This window comes from Fukomys damarensis, unplaced genomic scaffold, assembly GCF_012274545.1.
Source record: "Fukomys damarensis isolate Sample0158 unplaced genomic scaffold, DMR_v1.0_HiC HiC_scaffold_13, whole genome shotgun sequence".
NCBI lineage: Eukaryota > Metazoa > Chordata > Mammalia > Rodentia > Bathyergidae > Fukomys > Fukomys damarensis.
This window is the reverse complement of record NW_022900925.1, coordinates 5,388,031-5,409,186: the sequence shown is the minus strand read 5'-3', so window position 1 is coordinate 5,409,186 and position 21,156 is coordinate 5,388,031. Positions and strand designations below refer to the sequence as shown.

At 38.0% G+C, this 21,156-nt stretch overlaps 1 protein-coding gene across 4 annotated transcripts in view; it reads left to right on the top strand.

Annotated features, from left to right (window-relative positions):
* Positions 1-21,156, top strand: part of Myocd (myocardin) — a 98,753-nt gene that overhangs the window by 20,197 nt on the left and 57,400 nt on the right. For 3 of the 4 annotated variants that reach the window (XM_010615008.3, XM_010615009.3, XM_010615007.3), the window contains exon 2: positions 20,029-20,094. In XM_010615008.3, the coding sequence (XP_010613310.1) occupies positions 20,029-20,094 (66 nt within the window). Of the gene's footprint in view, positions 1-20,026; positions 20,095-21,156 lie in introns of those variants that run through there. The other variant, XM_033762783.1, reaches the window with a different exon arrangement.

Here is a 21,156-nt window from a genome sequence, read left to right as displayed (position 1 = left end):
AGGCCCAGGTGAAACATAGGCCATATACTCAGGAAACCAGCCCTGGCCAGCATATCCCATGTTTATTACAAATTTAAGTTTTTACGCATGTTATTCCTTTGGCTAAGAATGCCCATCATAATTCTACTCATAACATTCTTGCCTGAATATTTGTTGGTCCTTGGTAAACTTTTATGTATATGTATTCTTTAATCACCTATGGCCCAACACTTTATTTTTCTAACTCACGTATGCATGCCTTCTCTTTTGACCTGGAATACTCATGCCTTGAATTACTTTGTGTCATCCTCAGCATCTGGAGATGTCTCAGCAAATATAAAAAAGTTTCAATTTCTAGAAAGCTCAACTAGCACATAAGTGTGAGAAGTCACAATTACTGGCGAGACCTGGTGATCCTAAAGATTTGTGTGACATCCATAAGAGGGTTATTCTACCTCCCAGTTCCTCCTAAATTGTCACCATGGAATCCTGCATTTCACTCTTGACCCCTTAGAGCTCTGGTGGGGTGCTGTATCACAACCTCTAAAACATAATACCGCAATATGCATAATACCAAGAACTATTACAGGAAGTATTATAATCTCAAGGGTAACAACTCTGGAGATGAAGAGAAACCTCAGACCTCTGACTCTAGAGATTCATAAAGACCCTGAGCAAAACTGAAGCCAAATGTCATGAAATGTTAGCCCTTTAAGGGACCTTGGAGACCATTGGCTCATCTCTCCCATTCTATAAAAGAAGAAGCTGAAGCTGATGTAGCAAAGTCTTGACCAAAGTCACATAGTTACATAGTGAGAAGAACAGGGCCTGGTTTCCTGAACTCTTGTGTGAATTTCAAGGCACATCCCACTGACAGGACTTCGGGGAAGACAGAATTTTGGAACATTTTCTGCTCATTTCTTACAGGTATTTTGCCTGTGTACATAGCAGAAATTGAAATAAATAAAAATAAATATAATTTACTTTGATTTTCTATAACATTTTAGAATTTGGCATCTAATCACTCAATATTTAAATTTAGACTTGGAGTGTATCATATATGCAGGTCATGGGAAAGTGTAGAGCCCAGTGGGTCTGATGCAATGGTAATTATATAGTTGCCAAGAGGTGCGGGTTGCTAGGCAGGATTGGATGAGTCTAATAGCAGCCATTGTAGTAGTCGGTTGTAAAAAGGTGCTGCACAGGGAGTGGAAGCTTGCCGCCATTTGCTGAGGTCAAGGACAATGCCCTCTGCTGCTGTCAATAAGCGAGTTTGACCCTGTGTCTTTGAATGGAAGATTCTCAGCGCTCTGGAAGTCCTTCGCTGTCCTACAAGGAAGGCCCAAGGACTGAGATGCTTTGGGGAACAGGGTTTTATTGGTACAGTGGCATTGTAATCAACCCCTATGTTTTGCTCCTGGATAAAATCATTCATCTTTTCCCAAGCAGTACCTCGTAGTTCTTTGAGATACTTAGCACTAAACCACAAAAATAGTGTAGTTAGGTTGGAAAAAATTTAAGGGTCCATCCAAACCAGTCCAGAGATTTTCAAAGTCAGCTTCACAGAGCCCCGACACTTAGTGAGAGGTTCTCCTATCGCTGTTGGCCATTGTGCTATTTTCTTTCCTCCACGTAATATTTTAGTTTTTTAAAATTATATATAATTAATTTCTTTAAATTAATTTCTTTAATTAATTTACTTACAAAGAAAGGATTGAAAGCTTCTAAATCTATTCTAATCTGGTTGTTTCCTTTGTGAGTAAAGAGAAGCCCAGAAAGATGAATTTTTTGTATAATTATCTCAAGTGTTGTTGGAAGAAGACATGTGGGTTTACTCTAAAATTGAGGTACTTATTTTCACCTGTTCACATAGTCAAGGAAGAGCCCTTTGAGCTCTTAGAATGCATGGAGCATTTAGGAGAGGAAAGAGGCTTTGTAGGTGAAGGATGTATGATTAGTATAGCAGTGTTATATCATACTTTATCATTCATCCTGTTTTATAACTCTATTTTCCTCATGAAATGATTTATTAAATATATGATAAATGTAAATTGTTTTATGACCTTGGGAAAGTTTCAGCACAAATTAATTTGTAAGCCTGAAAAAAAATGTTTTGTCAGACCACACAGTCAAATTTTCCTTTAGAAAGTATGCCCATTCTCTAAGACTGAGAGGTTGTGACAACCAAGTTACACAAACAGGCCTATGAGAGCAAAGGACAATTTGTTATAGACACGTGAGGTGAATAGGGTGGGGGAGCAGTTGAGGGGAGAAAAATGAAAGAAATCAATCTGATATGAATAATACGGTGGTGTTAAGAAAGCAGAGTATCCATGGCAACACGGGAGAAGGATAGTGCTCTTTACAGGGATAGTTTATCTGGCTAGATAAAATCGGAGCTTAATGCAGAGGTTCCAGTAACTTCTTTATGATTATCTGACTGGGAAAAATTTCACCGGCCAGTGTAGTATAGTGAATGGAATATGAACAGCTAACAATTGGCAGAATTAGGAAAAGCTGAGATATCTCATATCATTGTTCTTCAGGTACCGTACTGCTGAAAGCCTTAAAAATGCTCGGACGCCCAACAAAGGAAAAGGCAGCATCTGGGCCTTGGATGAGCACAGAGGAGGCTTTGAGGTTTCTGTTAGTCCTTCCAGCTGTTTCAGCACACCCCACACTCAGGTGTGGTGGGGAGTAACCCTGTGCGTTACAGCAGAATAGGCAGCTACTTGAGTAATTCACCCCCCACCCGGTTTTCTGCTTCCAAATTATCTAAGCAGTTCAGCTCACAGTCAAATTTATTCTGAAATTCCTCCAGCATATCCTCCATGTAAAAGGAAGGTTTGTTCTTCTCTTGTTAACGTCGAAGAAAAATATGGAGATGAATCTGCCATAAGGAACTATTATTTGGAAGGAAACAAAGAATAGGATTGCAGTCCAGAGTACACATGCACAGGGAGGGTAGCCTCTGCTATGTATGGTAACAAGGAGAAATTAGAGGATTTCATCAGGGCAGAAAATACACAGGTTATTCTGAATGAAAGTTCATGGGTACTTTTGAACTTGGGGAGCTGGCAAGCTTCAATTGTCTAGCAGAGCAGTTTCTATGTAAAGCTAGCCTTAGGGTCCTGGTTGATAGGTCCTCCCTTCATTACTAAGTAAAAATACTCTTGAAAACGATGAGGCTCTTTCTGTGGATTGAGTATGTGAGACAGTTCCTGCAGTGAACGGTTGGGACCTCAGGGTTTCCCTTTCTTTTCCATTTTAGTGGGATGGCATAGGAATGAGCCCATTTTGTTTAATGACTTTTCGTGCCAGCCTGGCTGTCTGATTCTTCCTCTCTCCCTACCTTCCTACATTTTCTTCTATAATTTCTCTTTCCCATCCTTTCCATCCCTCCCTCTCCTTCATCCCCTCCCCGACCCCCAAATCAGAGAATCAGAGCCAGGTCATGTCTCTGCTATTTAAGAGGCTGAGACAGGAGAATCACTTATACCCTTGTTCAGTGATAACTGAGACAGGGAGGAGGGAGGGAGGGAGACAGAAAGACAGAGAGGGAGAGAGAGAGAGAGAGAGAGAGAGAGAGCGAGCAGCTCTATTAGTAGTAGACAGTTCACTATATAAATAAAGGATTGCCTTACATATCAGCATTTTTTCAAGACACTTGATCTGTTGTTTCCCTTCTGAGGCCAAACCTAGTGTGCCCTCAGTTTAACACATCTTTTATTTCCTGCTCAATGCACACAAACTACCACAAAAAATCATTACAGGGATAAATATTTACACATACACATACACATACGTTGGTTTTACAATTAAACAGTTAAACCCTTCCCTTTCTTCTTCTGTTTGTTCCTTTTTTCCTCTAAACTCTTCAGAACATTCATAACTAATTCATACTCAAATTTATTCAGATCATATTTTCTCTACCTGTTGTATTTTAACACCTGCATGAATATACAGCACTACTGTCTTAAGTGATTCTGTTGCTGATGTGAATATAAGCTACATGGTACTTTTAGATCCCTTGAAATCTTGTAATTGCTCAGAAATGATCTTGAAGCCTTGATTTTGAAAATCTAAATTAGGGTTTTATGACAGTTGGGATTCAGGCTATCCTAAATTAGACTGTTTCATCCTGTATATATTTTAAGTCAGGTATGAACCAAGCCTGCTACCAAACAAACAAAAAACAATGTCAACATGTGACGGAAGGATAGAAGCAGATTAAAGGTTATATATTATGTGACAAATATGTCAGTCATCAAAAAGTATATTATATGATAAATATATTTAAATTCCAATTGATATAAAAATGCAATGTTAGAACACTTAGTTAATGGGCCAAGGAGTTAGCTCAGTTGTGCTGCTGCCTGACTTGCAAGTTCAAGGTCCTAAATTTGATGCCAGGTAACAACAACAACAACAAGAAGAAAAAATACAATTAGTTAATAATTTGAAAAATAATTATGCCCTTTTGTAACACTGTATATTAAAATTAATTCCAATACATTGAAAGTCAAATGCAAAAAACAAAACCATAAAAATATAAGATAGTTAAGTGGTATATAATCTGGAGATGGAGAAGATCTCTATGATTTCTACATCAAATATAGAAATCATTTAAGAATTTTTAAATGTATATTGAAATGTGAATTGTCAAAAAAAAATCATCACAAACAAAGCTGGAAAGAAAATTGAAAACCAGGGAAAATTTACTACATAGACAACCATTTTAATGTGCTTCAAACATAAGTACCTTTCCCAAATCTATATGAAAAATATTTCCAATGGAAATTTTTTCAAAGAATGTAATCAGGCAAAAGAATATTAATAATCAACAAATCTATGAAAATAAGCTGGCTCTTTTGAAAGTACTACCTACCATGAGATACTACTTTTTATTTTATGAAAAGATAGAACAAAATTTCATAACAAAATAATATGTGAATACCAATAGTTAATACACTGTGTATAATAATCTTTAAAGTAGTTACTCAGAGTGTAAGACATAGACAAAAAAGACTCTCTTACAAAGAAGAAACAAGCAGATTAAAGCACAAAACTTTCTCTTAAAAAATGAGTGAATAAAACTAAGAGTAATAAAACTAGTAGTCTAATGAATCAATTAACATATATATTAAAATATTTTTGAAACAATGGAATAGGTAATTGGGGAATTATTTGAACTTCACCCAATGAAATACTATCTTGCTTATCAAATTAACAAAACTTTTCTGTTCTTTAACAGCAAGATCCATGGTTAATCAGGGTATAATGTAGCTGGAAACTCATATTCCAAAACAGTACATCTTTACTTACTAGAGGAAAGAATTCTATCTACAATAAGAAGGGATTCATTGAATAGATGCTGGAACACAATGAATTGCTAAGTAAACATTAAAAATAAGATACATATATGTGCACCATGCAAAAAGTAACAATATATTGAAAGTGAAACAGTAAGGTACTAAATATATAGCATTAAAGCATGATTTCAGGCTGGGATGTAGCTCACTAGGAGAGATTTTGCCTAGCCTGTGCCAGGCCCCAAGTTTCAACTCCAACGCCACCAAAAGAAATCTCATTTTCATACCAAACATATTTTCTTATTTCTATTCCAAGATCTACCTTTTACTCAACATTTTCTGAATGTTTTCCTACACCCAGTAGTCTATAGTATCCATGAAGGAAACCACAGAGATCTGTGCTTCTTATTAGTAACCCAGTCATTCTCAAGTCACGGTAAATTGAGAAAATCCTGATGCGCTCTAACCTCTGGGCTTCAGCGTATACTGAAACTGAGATCCAGCAAGGCAGGGACCTGTCTAAAGTGACAGCAGGAATGGATTCCAAGATTGCAAGATTACAGTTCAGCAGTCCCTCTCAAGAGTACCAAACTTATTCAGACAAATAGTCTTAAAATCTCAGTGACCTCGTATTACTTCTACCAGACAGACAGGTAACAGAACTTCTCAGCTCCATTGCTTTGCATCCAATAACGATCTTTGTTGATAGCAAATGGAAAGTTTTCCTTTTCCACGGTTCCCTAGCAATGTGACATTTTCAAACAGTAGCACAAAACTCTTTAAATAGAAAAGATCCATTTCCACTCTATAGTGACTCAGTAACAGCCACAGAATTCTTCTCAAACTTTCCTAAAAATGTCATCTTTGGGTTGGACTCAAGAGGAACATTTCAGCCAGGGAGGCACATTTTCCACTCTGTCAGGAATGAGCGAGCCTGGGGTTGGAGCATAAAGTGTTTTGCAATCCTCAGAAAAGCAACACTTCTCACCAAAACCATGGCAACGACTCTGTGTGATGTCGTCAGAGCCTGGGACCAGTCAGGGTCCTCATTCTACGTGGAGACTCCACTGGGGCCATCCCCTGTGCTAGTCTGAACAACCACTCAGCCACCTATTGGCTCATAAAAGAAGATGGCGCCTTACCTGCTACCTTGGAGACCTATGGGTTGATTCTGGGCTGGAGTCTGCTATGCTGAGTTAACCTGGAGGACACGTACCATGAAACACAACCCATGTTTTAGGGGATCCTGATTCTTCATTTAAGAGCCCTCCTTCTACTGGAGGAGATACATGAAAACCCAGGAAAAACATGGTGAGAAAATATGTTCTCACAGATTGGAAGACACAAAAACAACTCCAGATGTACTCAGCTACATCATTTTTGACAAAGGATCTGACCATCCTTAGTGGAAGAAAGATAGCCTTTTTAATAAATGGTGTTGGAAAAACTGGATCCTTATCTTTCACCATGCACTAAATTAAAATCCAAGGGATTAAAGATCTAAATATTAAAACAGAAACAATAAACTTGCTGGAACATAATTTAGGCAGAACTCTTAAAGACATTGGCATAGGAAAAGATTTTATGAACAAATCCTCAGTAGCACGGGAACTAGCAGAAGAATCAACAACTGGGATCTCATCTTATTAAAAAGCTTCTGCACTGCAAAAGAAACCATCAATAGAACTAAGAGACAGCCTACAATGTGGGTAAAAAAATCTTTACCAGCTGCTCCTCAGACAAAGGACTATTATCTAGAATACATAAAGAACTCAAAACAATCAGCCCCCCCAAATATAAAGACCCGATTCAAAAATGGGCATCTGAAATGAACAGACATTTCTCAGACAAAGAAGTAAAAGCAACAAGTAAATATATGAAAAAAAGTTCCACATCACTGGTCATTCGAGAGATGCAGATGAAAACAACACTGAGATTCCACCTCGCCCCACAAAGAATGGCTGCTATCAAGAAATCAATCAATAACAAATGTTGTCAGGGTTGCAGGGAGAAAGGAACCCTTCTCCATTGTTGGTAGGAGTGCAGACTGGTGCAACCACTATGGAAATCAATATGGAGAGGTTCCATTTGACCCAGCCATCCCTCTGCTGGGTATCTTTCCAAAAGAATTAAAAGAATCATATCACAGAGATATATGTGCAACTATGTTTATAGCGGCACAGTTTGTAATAGCTAAAACTTGGAAACAGCCCATTTGCCCATCAGTTGGAAACTGAATAAAGAAGATGTGGTTTTTCTATAAAATGGAATACTACTCAGCCATAAAGAATGAGAAATTAGAGTCATTCATAGGAAAATGGATACATATTGAGGATATACTCCTAAGTGAAATAAATAAGTCACACATGTTTAAATACTGAATAGTTTCTCTCACATGAACAAACTATTATAGTACATAGATCCTAATGAGATAATTGACAATATGAGATAGGAAGAAAGGGGCTAAAGGTGTAGGGAAAGTGGGAAGGGTAGGGGAGAGGTAATAAGGGAAAAGAAAAAATAGGAGAAGATGAAAAAATGGAAATAAAGTGTTTGTAAAGGGGGAGGAGAGGATGGCATGAAGGGAGGGCAGGGACGGGGGCAGGGAGAAAAAGTGTTCTCATCAGAATGGTTCCATTTGGAACTTACACTTTTGTGCTGGAACATTAGAATCCCAAGTTGTATATTAGAAATTTTCTTGCCTCCCTTCATCATAAGGATCTGTGTGCAGGATTAATACATACTTCTTCATGATTATTGGGAGATTACAATGAGATAATTTATATAAAAGCTTCTATCCCTAAGACAGAATGGATACATTTCAATTCTCAGTAACAACAGTCCCCTTCAACATCTTTGTCACGCACCAGAGACACAGGGAGAAAAATCAAAGAAGGAACAGGAAGGCAAAATAACCCATCCACGACTAATTAATGACCCAGTTTCTATTTGGCCCGTTGTCTGCTTTCGCCATCTCACTCTGTGTGCCAGGTTACCCCTGTGTCTTCTGTCTCTTTTTCCTACACTTCACCTTCAGATGTGACAGCTCTTATCAAGTGACAGCTCTAAACAAGGCCAGTGTTTAAGGGAACAGGAGTGCTCGAATGGCACATGTTAAGTGTTCCCAGCCCAACCTAAAGTTCCCTTTTCTTCGGATTCTGTAACCAGAATTGATAGCTTTGTTGAATTTACAAAGGTTAGCTCATTCACTCCCTCCCAATAATCCTATGACATTGTCATCTACCTACTGTTAACATAAATATCATTGCTGTCCGCAGATGACAGGCTACAGCTCATGGACATAGTAACTTGCCTGAAAATACACAGATGACAGAGTCAACACCGAATCTCATATTTCCGTTCCCACTTGCCTCTGCTCCTTGTGGTACTTCCCTCTGGCCACAAAAAAAGACCTGTCCACTAGCACTGGGTACATGGAAGAGGTGACTACCTATGTGATAAAAGAAAGGTCCATCAACTCTGATAAGTCTCCTCCCTTCGACCTGAAACACTCATGAGACCCTCACAGCTGCCCCTTGTCCTTCTCCCCAATGGCTCTGCTTCCTCTCCTGGGAACAGGCAAGCGACATCTCTGGTCACCATCTTAGCAATGCATAGAAATATTCTAGCTTTCATTATCGAGTCCCCAGTCCCAAGACACAACTGGATGCAGGAAGCGTGGTCCTGGTCCTCCACTTCACTTGACCTACATGTTTCAACACATTTTTTAAAAAGTTATTCAAAAGGAAGGTTTTTCTCTAACTGAATAGGATTCACTTCAATGCTTTGATTACAGAATATTAGAAGCATATAGTCCCCCTTTGGCGGGGAGGGAGTTATTTGGGGTGGTGGTGGAACGTGCTGCTATACTCTCAAAGTTTATTTTGGAGAAGAAAACCCACAAGATAGAGTTGGCAATACATTTTTTTAAAGTGTCGCAGAAGACTGCCCCTACTAGCCATAAAAGTATATGTCATTGCTGTGGGCTAATTTAATAGTGTAGCACCAAGACAAGACTAGCCAGACAGATGTGGACATCAGAATGGAGAGCCCCAGACTAACAGAAGACTGCCCCTACTAGCCATAAAAGTATATGTCATTGCTGTGGGCTAATTTAAGTAGTGTAGCACCAAGACAAGACTAGCCAGACAGATGTGGACATCAGAATGGAGAGCCCCAGACTTCTGAAAAAAGAGGCAATTTGAGAACATCCATATGACTAGTAGTGCCAACAGTGGCCAAAAGAATGCAAAACTAGACGGCAGCTTGCTTTGGTTCTAGGAGCTGAGATTGACAGCCAAAGTCAGAACCAGAAGAGAGCTACCTGCTGTTAATAAAACATTGGGATCACGTGGGAAAAATTAGAACTTGATTTGCTTTATCTCTCAAAGATAATATGGTCTCAAGGAAAGTGGAGAGAGCACTCCATGAATGCGTGTCACTTGTAGGTGGTTAAAGCTGGAAGTAGGGTGAAGGCATGGACCAGAAAGTAACCCCACTGCTCCGAATATTTTTAGCTACAGTGGGTTGGTGGAGGTTTGCCAGGACCTCTATGGACACAAATGGCTGCAGCAAGCTGAAAGTAGGGAGGGAACACAGAAAGCTGCCCAGGAAGTGGGCTGACCAGTAGCTGCACTCACTGGGCTCGAGGTTGGTGGTAGCAGAGCTTCTCTGCCTGAAGTACCCGGGCTTTCCACACGCAGTGGAAGGTGGCCATGGGTAGGGATGCCCATTTGGGATTGACCTCCAGCCTCAGAGCTGTACCGAGCCACCCAGGGACAAATGCCACTGCTAAGCTCATCCTGGCCCTGGATCTCTGGCTACACCCCTTCGATGGAGTTCTGAGCCAGCAGCCAGGCTACTTCAGAGAGAAACATGACAGCAGTTTCCATGTGATAACAGCAATAAGGCCAAGGGAAATGGGTAACTCAGCCACAGTTCATAGTGGAAAGGAAATCAGCACATCCTTTCAGAAGACCTATTTGTCATGTGTACCTAATCTGGCATTCCACTTCTGGGTTCGTACCTAGAAGTAGCCTCAATATCAAAGATGGGACCAAAAAATTAACTACAAAGAATGACTACTGCTATTTGTTTGTTTGTTTGTTTGTTTGAGACAGGGTTTCACTATGTAGTGAGGCTGACCTGGAACTCACTGTGTAGCCCAGGCTGGTCTCGAACTCACAGTGATCCTCCTGCCTCAGCCTTCCAAGTGCTGGGATTACAGGCGTGCACCACCAGGCCCGGCTAATACTCACTGTAGCTTTTCTTTTCTTTTTTTTTTGGGGGGGGTACTGGGGATTGAACTCGAGTCCTTGCACTTGCAAGCAGGCCACCGAACCGCTGAGCTAAATCCCCAGCTCTACTGCTATTTTTAATAGTAAATACAGAGAAACCAACTAAATGTGTAAAGATGACTACCATCTGGTTTAATGATTTAGGGAATTGACAGAAAGCAAGCAAGAAATAAAAAGAAATGCTATCTAGGTACTACAGTAGTATATTTTGAAGAGCATTAAGCGTCATATGAATAGATCTTGGTGTGTCGCTAATAAAAAGCAGGTAATGAAGGAGAATTTAGGATGCTTATAACGTTGATCTTACGTAAACTTATAGGGAAAAAGAACGCAACTTTATGAATTTAATACTAACAAGAGCTCTCTCTAGTTCAGAAATAATGTCTTAATCTGTTTGTGCTGCTATAATAAAATCCCATAAACTGGGTAACTTCTAAGCATCAAATAAATACTGACTTTTTACGGGAGGCTGGAGAATCCAAGATCAAGGTGCAGCAAGACTCAGTGTCAGTGAGGTTTCCTAGAAAATGATTTCTCACTGCTTCCTCATGAGGTGAAAAAGGTGAGGCAGATCTCTTAGGCCTCTTTCATAAGGGCGCCAACCTTATAGGTGAGAGCCCCACCCCTGTGATGTAAACACCTCCTCAAAGTCCCCTCACCTAACATCATTGCCTGGAGGGTTACAATTTCAACATAGGAAATGGTTTTATTCTTAGAAGCTTTTCTATATTTTGCAATGTTTCTGCTTTCTATCCCTGTATCCCTTTGTGCTACATTCTAAGAAAATAGTTCAACTCAACTGTCTAGCTTATGTTGATTCTGACATTCACCCCTATTTGAGTTTATTTTTAAAAACTAAATTTTACTGTGAGCTTTATGGTTTCTTTTTAGTTTTCTATTTTTAAGAAATTGTGGTTTATCAATATGCATAATGCATAATAAAATATGCATAATGCTAAATTTACCATCTTAGCCATTTTAAGTATACAGTTCAGTGCTATTAAGTGCATTCATATTGTTGTGCAACCATCACCATCTTCCATCTCCAAGGCTCTTTAATCTTGCAAAACTGAAATTCTGCATCCATTAAATAATAACGTCTCATGTCCCTTGCTCCCAGCCCCTGGCAACTAATATTCTGGTTTTTGCTTTATGAATTTTTACACTCTAGCTACCCCATATAAATGGAATCATACAGTGTTTGATCTTTTGTAAGTAATTCATTTTACTTAGCATAACATCTGCAAGGTTTATCCTTGTATTACATGTCAGAATGTCCTTCCTTTTAAGACTGAATGATGTCCATCATATTGATGTATTACATCCATTCATTCATTACATTGATTGATCATTCATCTATTGGTAGACACTTGGTATTAATTCCACCTTTCAGCTATTGTAAAAAGTGCTCCCACGACATAGATGTAAATGTATCTCTTTAAATCTCTGTTTTCAGCTCTTCTGAGTATAGACCCAGAAGTGACACTGCTGGATCAGTTGGTAATTCTATGTGTGACTTTGGAAGAATCATCATTCTCTTATCCCTAGTAGGTGCAACACTTTAGATTCCTACTACCAACAGTGCATAAGAGTTCCAATTTTTCCACATCCTTGCCACCACTTCTTGTTTTGTGTTTTATTGAGAGTAGGGCAGCCATCCTAATGGGTGAGAGGTGGCTAGTGTGTTGTTTTCCTGTTCATGTTTTCCTCTTGCCTATCTCTGAGAAGAGAGTCTGTTTATACTGTTTCCCTGAGTATATAATCTTTCCCTTGGTAAGTTTGGAGTCTCTCTTTTTGGATGCTGACATTCCCCCAGATAAGACCATCCTTACATTGTGTGTTCATGGGTATCTGCTGGATTGCCTAGTACTCCGGTGAGCACAGTCTCCAGAGAAAAGGCATACCACTGGGGATTTCAGGGATTGTGCGGGAGGGACAAGAGGAGCAAGTAGCTGGTTTCAGACAGTGCAGGATTGCCGATCCTCTTGGGCATTCCCGACATTCTCTGACCCACCCTGTGACTCCAAAGGTGCCCCATACACTGTCCCCAACTGGACACAGTCCCACTCCCCTATAAGTTAGGTCTCACTTAACCAGTGTGAATAGGAGTTCAGGAAATCATAGAGGTTGAACTCCTACTTCAGTACTAACAATCCTGTTAGATTGAGCCAGGGCCTTTATGCTCTTCTGTTAGGTGATCCTTGGCATAGCTTTCAGTTACTGCATGTCCTCAGGTGTAGTTTTCCAGTTCAATCCTCTATACTTTTTGCATCTCCTAGATTATTTACCATTTCTATCTACTAAGGAATCCCCTTCTTTTCCACTGCAGGTATAGATTTTTTTAAACTAACATTTCCATCATTTATAGGAATCAGATGTGTGTTTAGTTTGTAATCCAGAAATACAAGATATTCAGTACTTTTGTTCTTAAAAGAAAGAAAAAAGGACAGCAAGTGCTCAAATGAGATTTTAGCACCTACAAATGAGTCGTGGTGTATATTACAGTTTCTATAACAGGAGAGGATGACATAATAAAATAGCAAAGAAGTAATAAATGGAAGTTGTATATGATTTATCAAGTATTAGTAACAAATCAGAATTATAGCTTCAGACCATATGCAGAATTCCACATATGAGCTTCTCATAACCAGAGACAAAGATCTGAGCACATGTGATGGGTATTATTGGAGTTTCAACTCTGAGGAAGAGAGTTTGTTTTGAAATAGTGTAGTGTACATGAAGTACTCAGGTATGAGAAAAGTCACTGTAGAGCACTGCACAAAGTAATCTGGTGAAAATAGAGTTTAGGGAAATGTGCCTAGTAAAACTGTTCAAGGTATTCTGCAGGGAGGCAACATGCTAGCACACATGTGATTGTTAACTTTTGTAGTCTCCTAGACTTCCTACAATCTGGTAGTAGTCAGAAGGCAGTCCCCAGAAATGTGCACCTATGCACCTGCAAGCAGCATTTTATAGCTTTAGAGAATTAACAGAGCTCTTGGAGTCAAAGCTCTCGTGTTCTTCCAGTGCTTTCTGTTCAAGGTATCTGTCAGATTTTCCTCTTTTGTTTTCATTTCTATGGCCATTTTCTAGCTCCATCCAAGTCAAAATAGCTTACTGCCCAGGCTACTGAAATAATTTTCAAGTTAGGTGATCCTGACAATAAGAGAAAGAATTTATAAACATTCTTCCTTGTTGGACTAAGATTCATGACATTGAATGACAAAATAATTGTAGACTTATTTGTACATAATTGGTGCAATACATAGAATGTGAAGGTTATTTAATAGAGAACTTGGAAAATTACTTACTCTGATCACAAGATTTTGATTGAATTTATCAGTAAAATGACTAGGCCTAGAGTTTTTCATCAGTATATGTGTGGAGCGGGAAAGGACTCTGACAATCTATGCAATTTATTTAATAAATAGAATGTTATTTAGACTTTATATTTCTTACATCAATATTAGAAAGTTGTTTTTAAGAGATTTGTCTCTCTGAACTATTAGAGTCATTGGTACAAATTTGTTAATATTTTCTTATTATCCCTTTAATGTCTAGAGTGTGTAGTTATAGTCCTTTTTTATTTCTAATATCGGTGAATTTTACTCTTTTTATCTTGGCCAGTCTAGCTAGATGTTCATCAATTTCATTGGTCTTTGCAAGGAAACTACTTTTAGTTTTGTTAATTTTCTGTACTACATATCAGTTTTCTTTTTTTTTTTCCTCATTGAGTTTATTGGTACATTTTAGGTACATAGTACAGCTACACTCATCATTGGGATCTTGTACCTTTACATGACAGGTCTTGATTCTCATATTTTCCCCTTGTTCCTACCCTCCCTTCATCCCCTCTTCCCCTCCCAATTTACAAACACTTTATTTACATTTTTTTCATTTTCTTATATATTTTTCCCTTACTACCTTTCCCCTATCCTTCCCACTTTCCCTAGACCTTTAGCCCTTTTCTTCCTATTTCATATTGTCACTTTACAAATCTGTTTTCTACTTTGAAGATTTCTGCTCTACTTTGTTAAAAATTTTACTTACTTGAAGGATACTTTTTTTTAGTTTGTTTCTTAAAGTACAATCTTGGGTTATTGATGAACTTTTTCTGAGATAAGCATTTAAAAAACTCCAAGCTTCCCTGTAACCATAGCACCAGCTGCTTTCTCATAAGTGGTGTTATGTTACTTATCCGTTACTATTGTTCAAAATAATTTTAATTTCTCTTGTGATTTCTCCTTTGACCTATAATAATTTAGAAGTATATTGCCAAGGGCTGGGGAATTAGTTCAATGGCACCTTACCTGCCTGGTAAACACAAGGTCCTGAGTTTGATTCCCAGTACCAAAAACCAAAAAAAAAAAAACATATTGCCAAATATATTCATTAAAATTATACACTTTTGATTGCTGATTTATTCCAATATGATCAGAGAACACGTTCTACATGAATTCAGTCCTTTTGAATTTATTGAAATTTCCCTTATGGCTCAATATACTTTGGTGAATGAGTCTTGTACTCTTGAAAAGAACATTTATTCTGTAATTGTGGGTTGTAGTGCTCTATAGCTAAAGCAAGATAAATGTAATCAATATGAGTAATTAGTTCAATTAAGATGAGATGGTTGATACTGTTTAAATCCTCTGTCAATAGAGATTTTTTTACCCAGTTCTATCAAATGTTGAGACAAGAGTCTCAGGTCACTTACTGTGCCTTTAAGTTGCCTATTTATCCTTTTAATTTGTCAAGTTTTGCTTCATGTATTTTGTGGCTTTGTGACTAGACTCATATTTATTTATAATTGCTATGCATTTGTAATTGTTATGTATTATGGTGAATTGTCATTTTTGTAATTCTAAAATGTCACCTTTTTGTCTATTAATCCTCTTGGACTTGAAGCCCAGTCCATCTGATATTAATAGTCATGCTAGCCTTCTTGTGCTTGCTGTTTTAGTGGCATATCTTTTTTTATTCCCTTGCAATCAGTGTCCTTATATATTAAAGTATCTTTTACAGACAACATGTAATTGAATAATGCTTTTTAAGAATCTCTTCTTGTAATGTCTATCCTTTTAGCATTTCTACATTAAAGTTTAATGCAATTGCTGATGTGGGATAGTGGGATTTGTATCTTTGATTTCATTATTTGGTTTCTGTCTGTCCCTCTATTTTTTGTTCCTAGATTCCTCCTTTATTGTCTTCTTTTGGATTATTTTTATTTCTTTTACATCCCATATTAACTTCTTTTCTTTCCCCAGCCCTGAGGATTGAACCCAGGGCATTTACATCCTTCCCTCTTTTATTTTTTATGTACACAGGGTCTTGCTAATCACTGCCTTGCCAAGGCTGGGCCTGAATTCACAGTCCCCCTTCCTCAGCCTCCCAAAGTGCTAGAATTACAAACATGCACCACTACACCTACCTAATTTTTTTGTTTTTGTTTTTGTTTTTTTGGTACCGGGGATTGAACTCGTGTACTTGTGCTTGCAAGGCAGGCCACCGAACCACTGAGCTAAATCCCTGGCCCCTTCTAAGTTTTTAATTTTTAAAGCTATACTTATTTTTGTTTTTTAATTAACGCTCTAGGAATTCTAACATATATCATTCTTCTTTTATAGTTAATATACGACTTCATGAAAAGTATACAAACTCATGTAAGGACCTGTTTTAATCAGCTTTCCCTTGCTATGGTAAAATACCTGAGATAATCAACTTATGAGGAGGAAAGATTTGACTCAGTTTCAGAAATTCTAGTCCATGATTAGTTAGTACAGTTGCATAGGGTCTGTGGCAGAGCAGCAAAACACACTGGGAGCACATGGCAGAGGAAGCTTTTTACTTCATGACAGAAAGCAAGGAGAAAGAGGAATGTGTGTGGCTCCCAACATCCTATTCACGGGCACAGTCTCAGTTTTCTGGTTTTCTCTCCACCTCTGAAAGTCTCCATCACCTCTTAAAAATGTCATGGACTGGGAATCAAGGTTTCATTGCACTGGTCTTTGAGGACATCCTGAATCCACCCTATAGCTGAACATCTGTATATGATTATAACAGAACTGGCATCTGTTTTACCTCTGACCACCACAGACAATGTAAAATTTCTTCTCTAAATAGTCATCTTTTTTAATGAAGAAGAAAAATATAAATCTTTAATATTTGTCCAGATAGCTACCATTTCTGAAATTGTTTGGATATCCAGGTTTCCCTCTAGTGACTTCCCCTTGACCTGAGAATTTCCTTTTCAAGCATTTCTTGCAGTAAAATCAGCTGGCAAAAGATTATTTCATTTTCCTTTACCTGAACTTACCTTTATTTCATTTTTATTCCTGGAAGGCTTTTTTATTCTAAGTTGACAGGGTTTTTGGTTGTGTGTGGTATTTTTTGGTTGTTTTTTGGTTTTTTTTGTTTTTGTTTTTGTACCAGGGATTGCACTTGGAACTTGAAAGGTGAAGCCACTAACTGAACTAAATCCCAGGGTTGGTTGTTATTTGAATTCTATCTCCCGGCCTCCTGGGGTGCTGATGAAAAGCCACTGGTTATTTAAATCCACATTTTCCTCTCTATACTACATTATTTTTAAGATTTTCTCTATATCTTTTGCTTTCTGATACTGAATTATTATGTATCTAAGGGTGTTTTTTTGTCAATATGCCTGATTTGGGGCTTATTGAAATCTTTTAGTCTATACATTTATTTGGGGTACTTTCAACTGTTATTTCTTCCTCTGCTCTTCTGGGACTCTAATTTTCTGATGTTAGGCTTTTTATGTTATTGCATAGGTCTCTGAGGCTCTACTTTTTAAAATCTTTTTCCTCTCTTTTTTTTTTTTTTGGTGTACCCTTGAAGATACTTAATCCCTTGATATTCCCTTGATATTAAACCCATTAGGGATTTTATTGTGGTTTTGTTTGTTTGTTATCTTATGGGGGTGTTTGGTTTGGATTGGTTTGGTTTTGATTTTGCAGTATTTGAAATTGCTTTGAATCCAGGGCCTTCCCACCAAGCTACAAGCCCAGCCATGCCCCCTCTTTAAAATGTTTATTCTGAGGTAAGTTCTTGCTAAGTCACTAAGTTGCCCAGACTGGGCTCAAATTTGTGATTCTCCTGTCTCAGCACCACACCCGTGCCCCAAGAGTGCTGAGATTATAGGCAAGTGCCACCTTTTATTTAAAAAAATAAAAATATTTTTATTTCATATATTCTACTATTAAGTTTTAATACTGCTATTTGGTTTCTTTTTATGTGTTGTCTTTTCCTGTTAAGATTTTCTGTCTTGTCATTCATTTTAAGAATACTTCCTTTTACTTCAACATAGCTGAATTACTTAAACATCTTATCTAATAATTCTAACTTCAGAGTTACTGAGATTAGCATTTGTTTTGGGGGGTTGTTGTTGTTTTGTTTTGTTTTTTGCTTTTCCTTCTCTAATTAGAATGGGTCACAACCACATAGGTCTCTGAATAGAGACTAATTTTGGATTGTATCCTGAACATTGTAGTGAGTCTTACATTATATAGTACTGGATTCTGTTACTGTCTTCTGGAAAATCTTGGTTTTTTTTCATTTGTTTTAGCAGATAGTTAATTCAGGTAGATCCAATTTTTAAGCTGTCTTTTACCTGTGTGAACAGAGGTCCACGTCTTAGTTTGGTTTCATATCTGCTGCGCTGCTGTGGGCCTGTTCCACAGAAACATTAGAAAGGAGTCAATGTGAACCTTGCAGTCTTCAGGCACAGAATTAGGGAAGCCGACTCTCTCCAGGGCTCTCTTCTGCTTGATTTCCCTGTCACCCTCTGGCAGTCAGCCATGGTCATCTGGCCTCGATCCCTTGATTCTTCTGGCAGTTTGTTCGGTTTGGTGTTTCAGTTGCCTGTGACCAGCCACTCCATGACTACAGGCCACGCTCAGTGTAAATTTTCCTCAACGGGAAGCTCAGCCCCCACTCAAGTCAGTTTTCCAAGTTTTGGTTCCTCTCTGCAATCTGCCTGACTTCCTTTACTATTTAGAATCCTCAGGTAGTATTTTCTTTATGGTTTGCTCAGAGTTTGCAGTTTTAACCAGGAGGGTTGGTCTAAAGGTGAACTTACAATAAGTCTCGTATAATTTTCATTTCCCCGCAATTTAAAATAATTGTCCTCTTTGTTGTCCTGCTGTTACATGGAGTTTTATGGGGCTTATGAGATGAAGCACAGTCTACCAACAAAAATTAGTTAAAAGCAATTTAAACAATACTGGTATCTCTCAAAATGTCAATAAGAATCCAACTTAAAATACACAGCAATACTTTTTTAAATTATTATTCTCCATTACCTTAACTTTCGTTTTACCTTATGACTATTTGCTTTGAAACCTCACTCTAAAATACTAAATAAGCCTGAAACTCAGCCCACATAGCTTTTTCACTTTTTCCTCTTCCTCCTATTCCAATCTCCCTCTTATAGGAGCAGTTCATGGCCTCCCTTTTCACCGTACAACAATTGATCTTTTCTCTGCAAACTTTTGTTCCTCCCACTCTTCTTGGGAGCAACTCAAAAAATGGAAACCAAGATGGCACACTCACAATCTTCCTGAGAAAATGATATATCCATGAGCAGGGGAGGATAAATGTCCAAACACAAAAAGTGTGTTTGAGAGTGAGAAGAGAGAAAATTATAAAAACCACACTCATATTGTAATAATTCTATACTGTTTCATGTTTACTATTTAAATGTATATGATGTACAATGTATTTGTGCTATAGATATATACTATATGAAATATATATGTGATATTCAGTTGGATAATTTTATAGTGTTTTTAAACAAGGCATAACTCTAGTAGTCCTTCTTTGAATTCCCAGAAGAATTGATGTTCTCGTAACACTCTCATGTACTGATCACATTATGTGTGCCAGGCATTCTGCTAAGTGATGTGCTTATACTTGTCTTATCAGACTTTATGGAAACCCTGGAAAGCTGGCATTGTTCCTGTTTACAGATGAAGAACCTGAGGGTCAGAAAGGTTAAGCAATAAGCCTAGGGTTACGCATCTACTAAGGGGTGATAGATAAGAGTTGAACCTTTCTTCACTCTGTCTCCCCTTTTGAAATCACAGGCTATCATCCAAGCAGAATTTGATTATATTTGTGTTTTCAAATAATACAGGAGAGAGAGAGAGAGAGAGAGAGAGAGAGATTCTGTAAAGATAATAATAATTCACTTCATGAAGGAGTTTGGTATTCTAATCTCAGTTTGTTAGAACTTGCTGCAGACTGTACAGGCCCTCAGCTTCTCTCATTGTTTTCTCTGCATCTCTAACAGGAATAGAAAGACTCGAGAATAATTTTCAGAACTGTTCTAGAAATAAAATGAGAAGAGCTATGAAAAGTATTATGAAAATATAAGTGATTATAGTCATGTCTAGCCCAACTCACAACATAACACTTCCTTTTTTAAGTTTTACAGTTACGACTCCAACAGAGAAGGACCCAGGAGCAACTGGCTAACCAAGGCTTAATACCTCGTGAGTATCTATGGCTCTTACTTACTGAGATTGCCAAGGACATGCAATTTGGGAGCTGGAAAGTGCCTCAGAGATTATTTAGTATAAGCCAATGCATCGATCTTCCAAGAGACTTACAGAATCTGTGTCAACAGAAACCCAGTCTCTGGGTGCTCTGCCTGCTACCAGCACTCACCTGCAAGGTGCTTCCCTTTAAGCCAAATGGGGAGTGTCTGAAATTCCACTAGGACAAGGCTGTTCTTAAGGTAAACACACCTCACTGTGGATATCCTTCACTGCTGCTTACCTTTAAAATTGGACATAGTTACTATTCTTTCCAGAAGTATCAATCACATAATCTTTTCTTTCCCTCACCTCCCTGGTTTCAATTCTGTTTGGAGAGTTTGATTCCACAGTTAATTGGACATTGCCGTGTGTTTCTTTTCTTTTGTGTAGTAATACCATTCTGGCACAAATTATATAATATTGAATCACTGACCATAATTTGGATCAAAGAAGAAGCATTACCGTACCTTGTAGAAAATGCAATTTTCTACCAGCTCAGCAATTGAAGCTAACTTGAGTTTATCTATGGCAATGGGGAAAAAGGAGCCTCAGTGAATGAAATCATGGTTTAAGCTTCTGTACATCTACTAGTTTTTCCCCAGTAAATTTTTTAAATCAATATTTATAATGACACAGAAATTCAGATGCTTGTAAGTTTATTCTGTGCTTCAAGCCAGAACAGGAGGAAGAAATTTTCAAGCCTTTGTTAAGTCAAAAGTAACTCTTTGTTAATGGATAAGTTTTACAAACAGTAAACTGTAGGTAACTTTAAAGCACAATTTTTGTAGCCTTGCTAAGCACAAAAGAAACAATTCCCCTGCAATTTTAAGACTTTTTCAGCAACATTTACAAGTATATGAGAAGCCAAAGAAGCCAGTCTATGTGTGGCCTATTTCATCTAAGCCCTCCAATAGAGATGTTAAAGGGAAAATAAAGATCTGCAGGCCTCAGGCCAGGCCAGGGAACTTGCACTCAAATCTGATAATCTGTGCCCTCACCCATGTTTCTTTCTCCTTA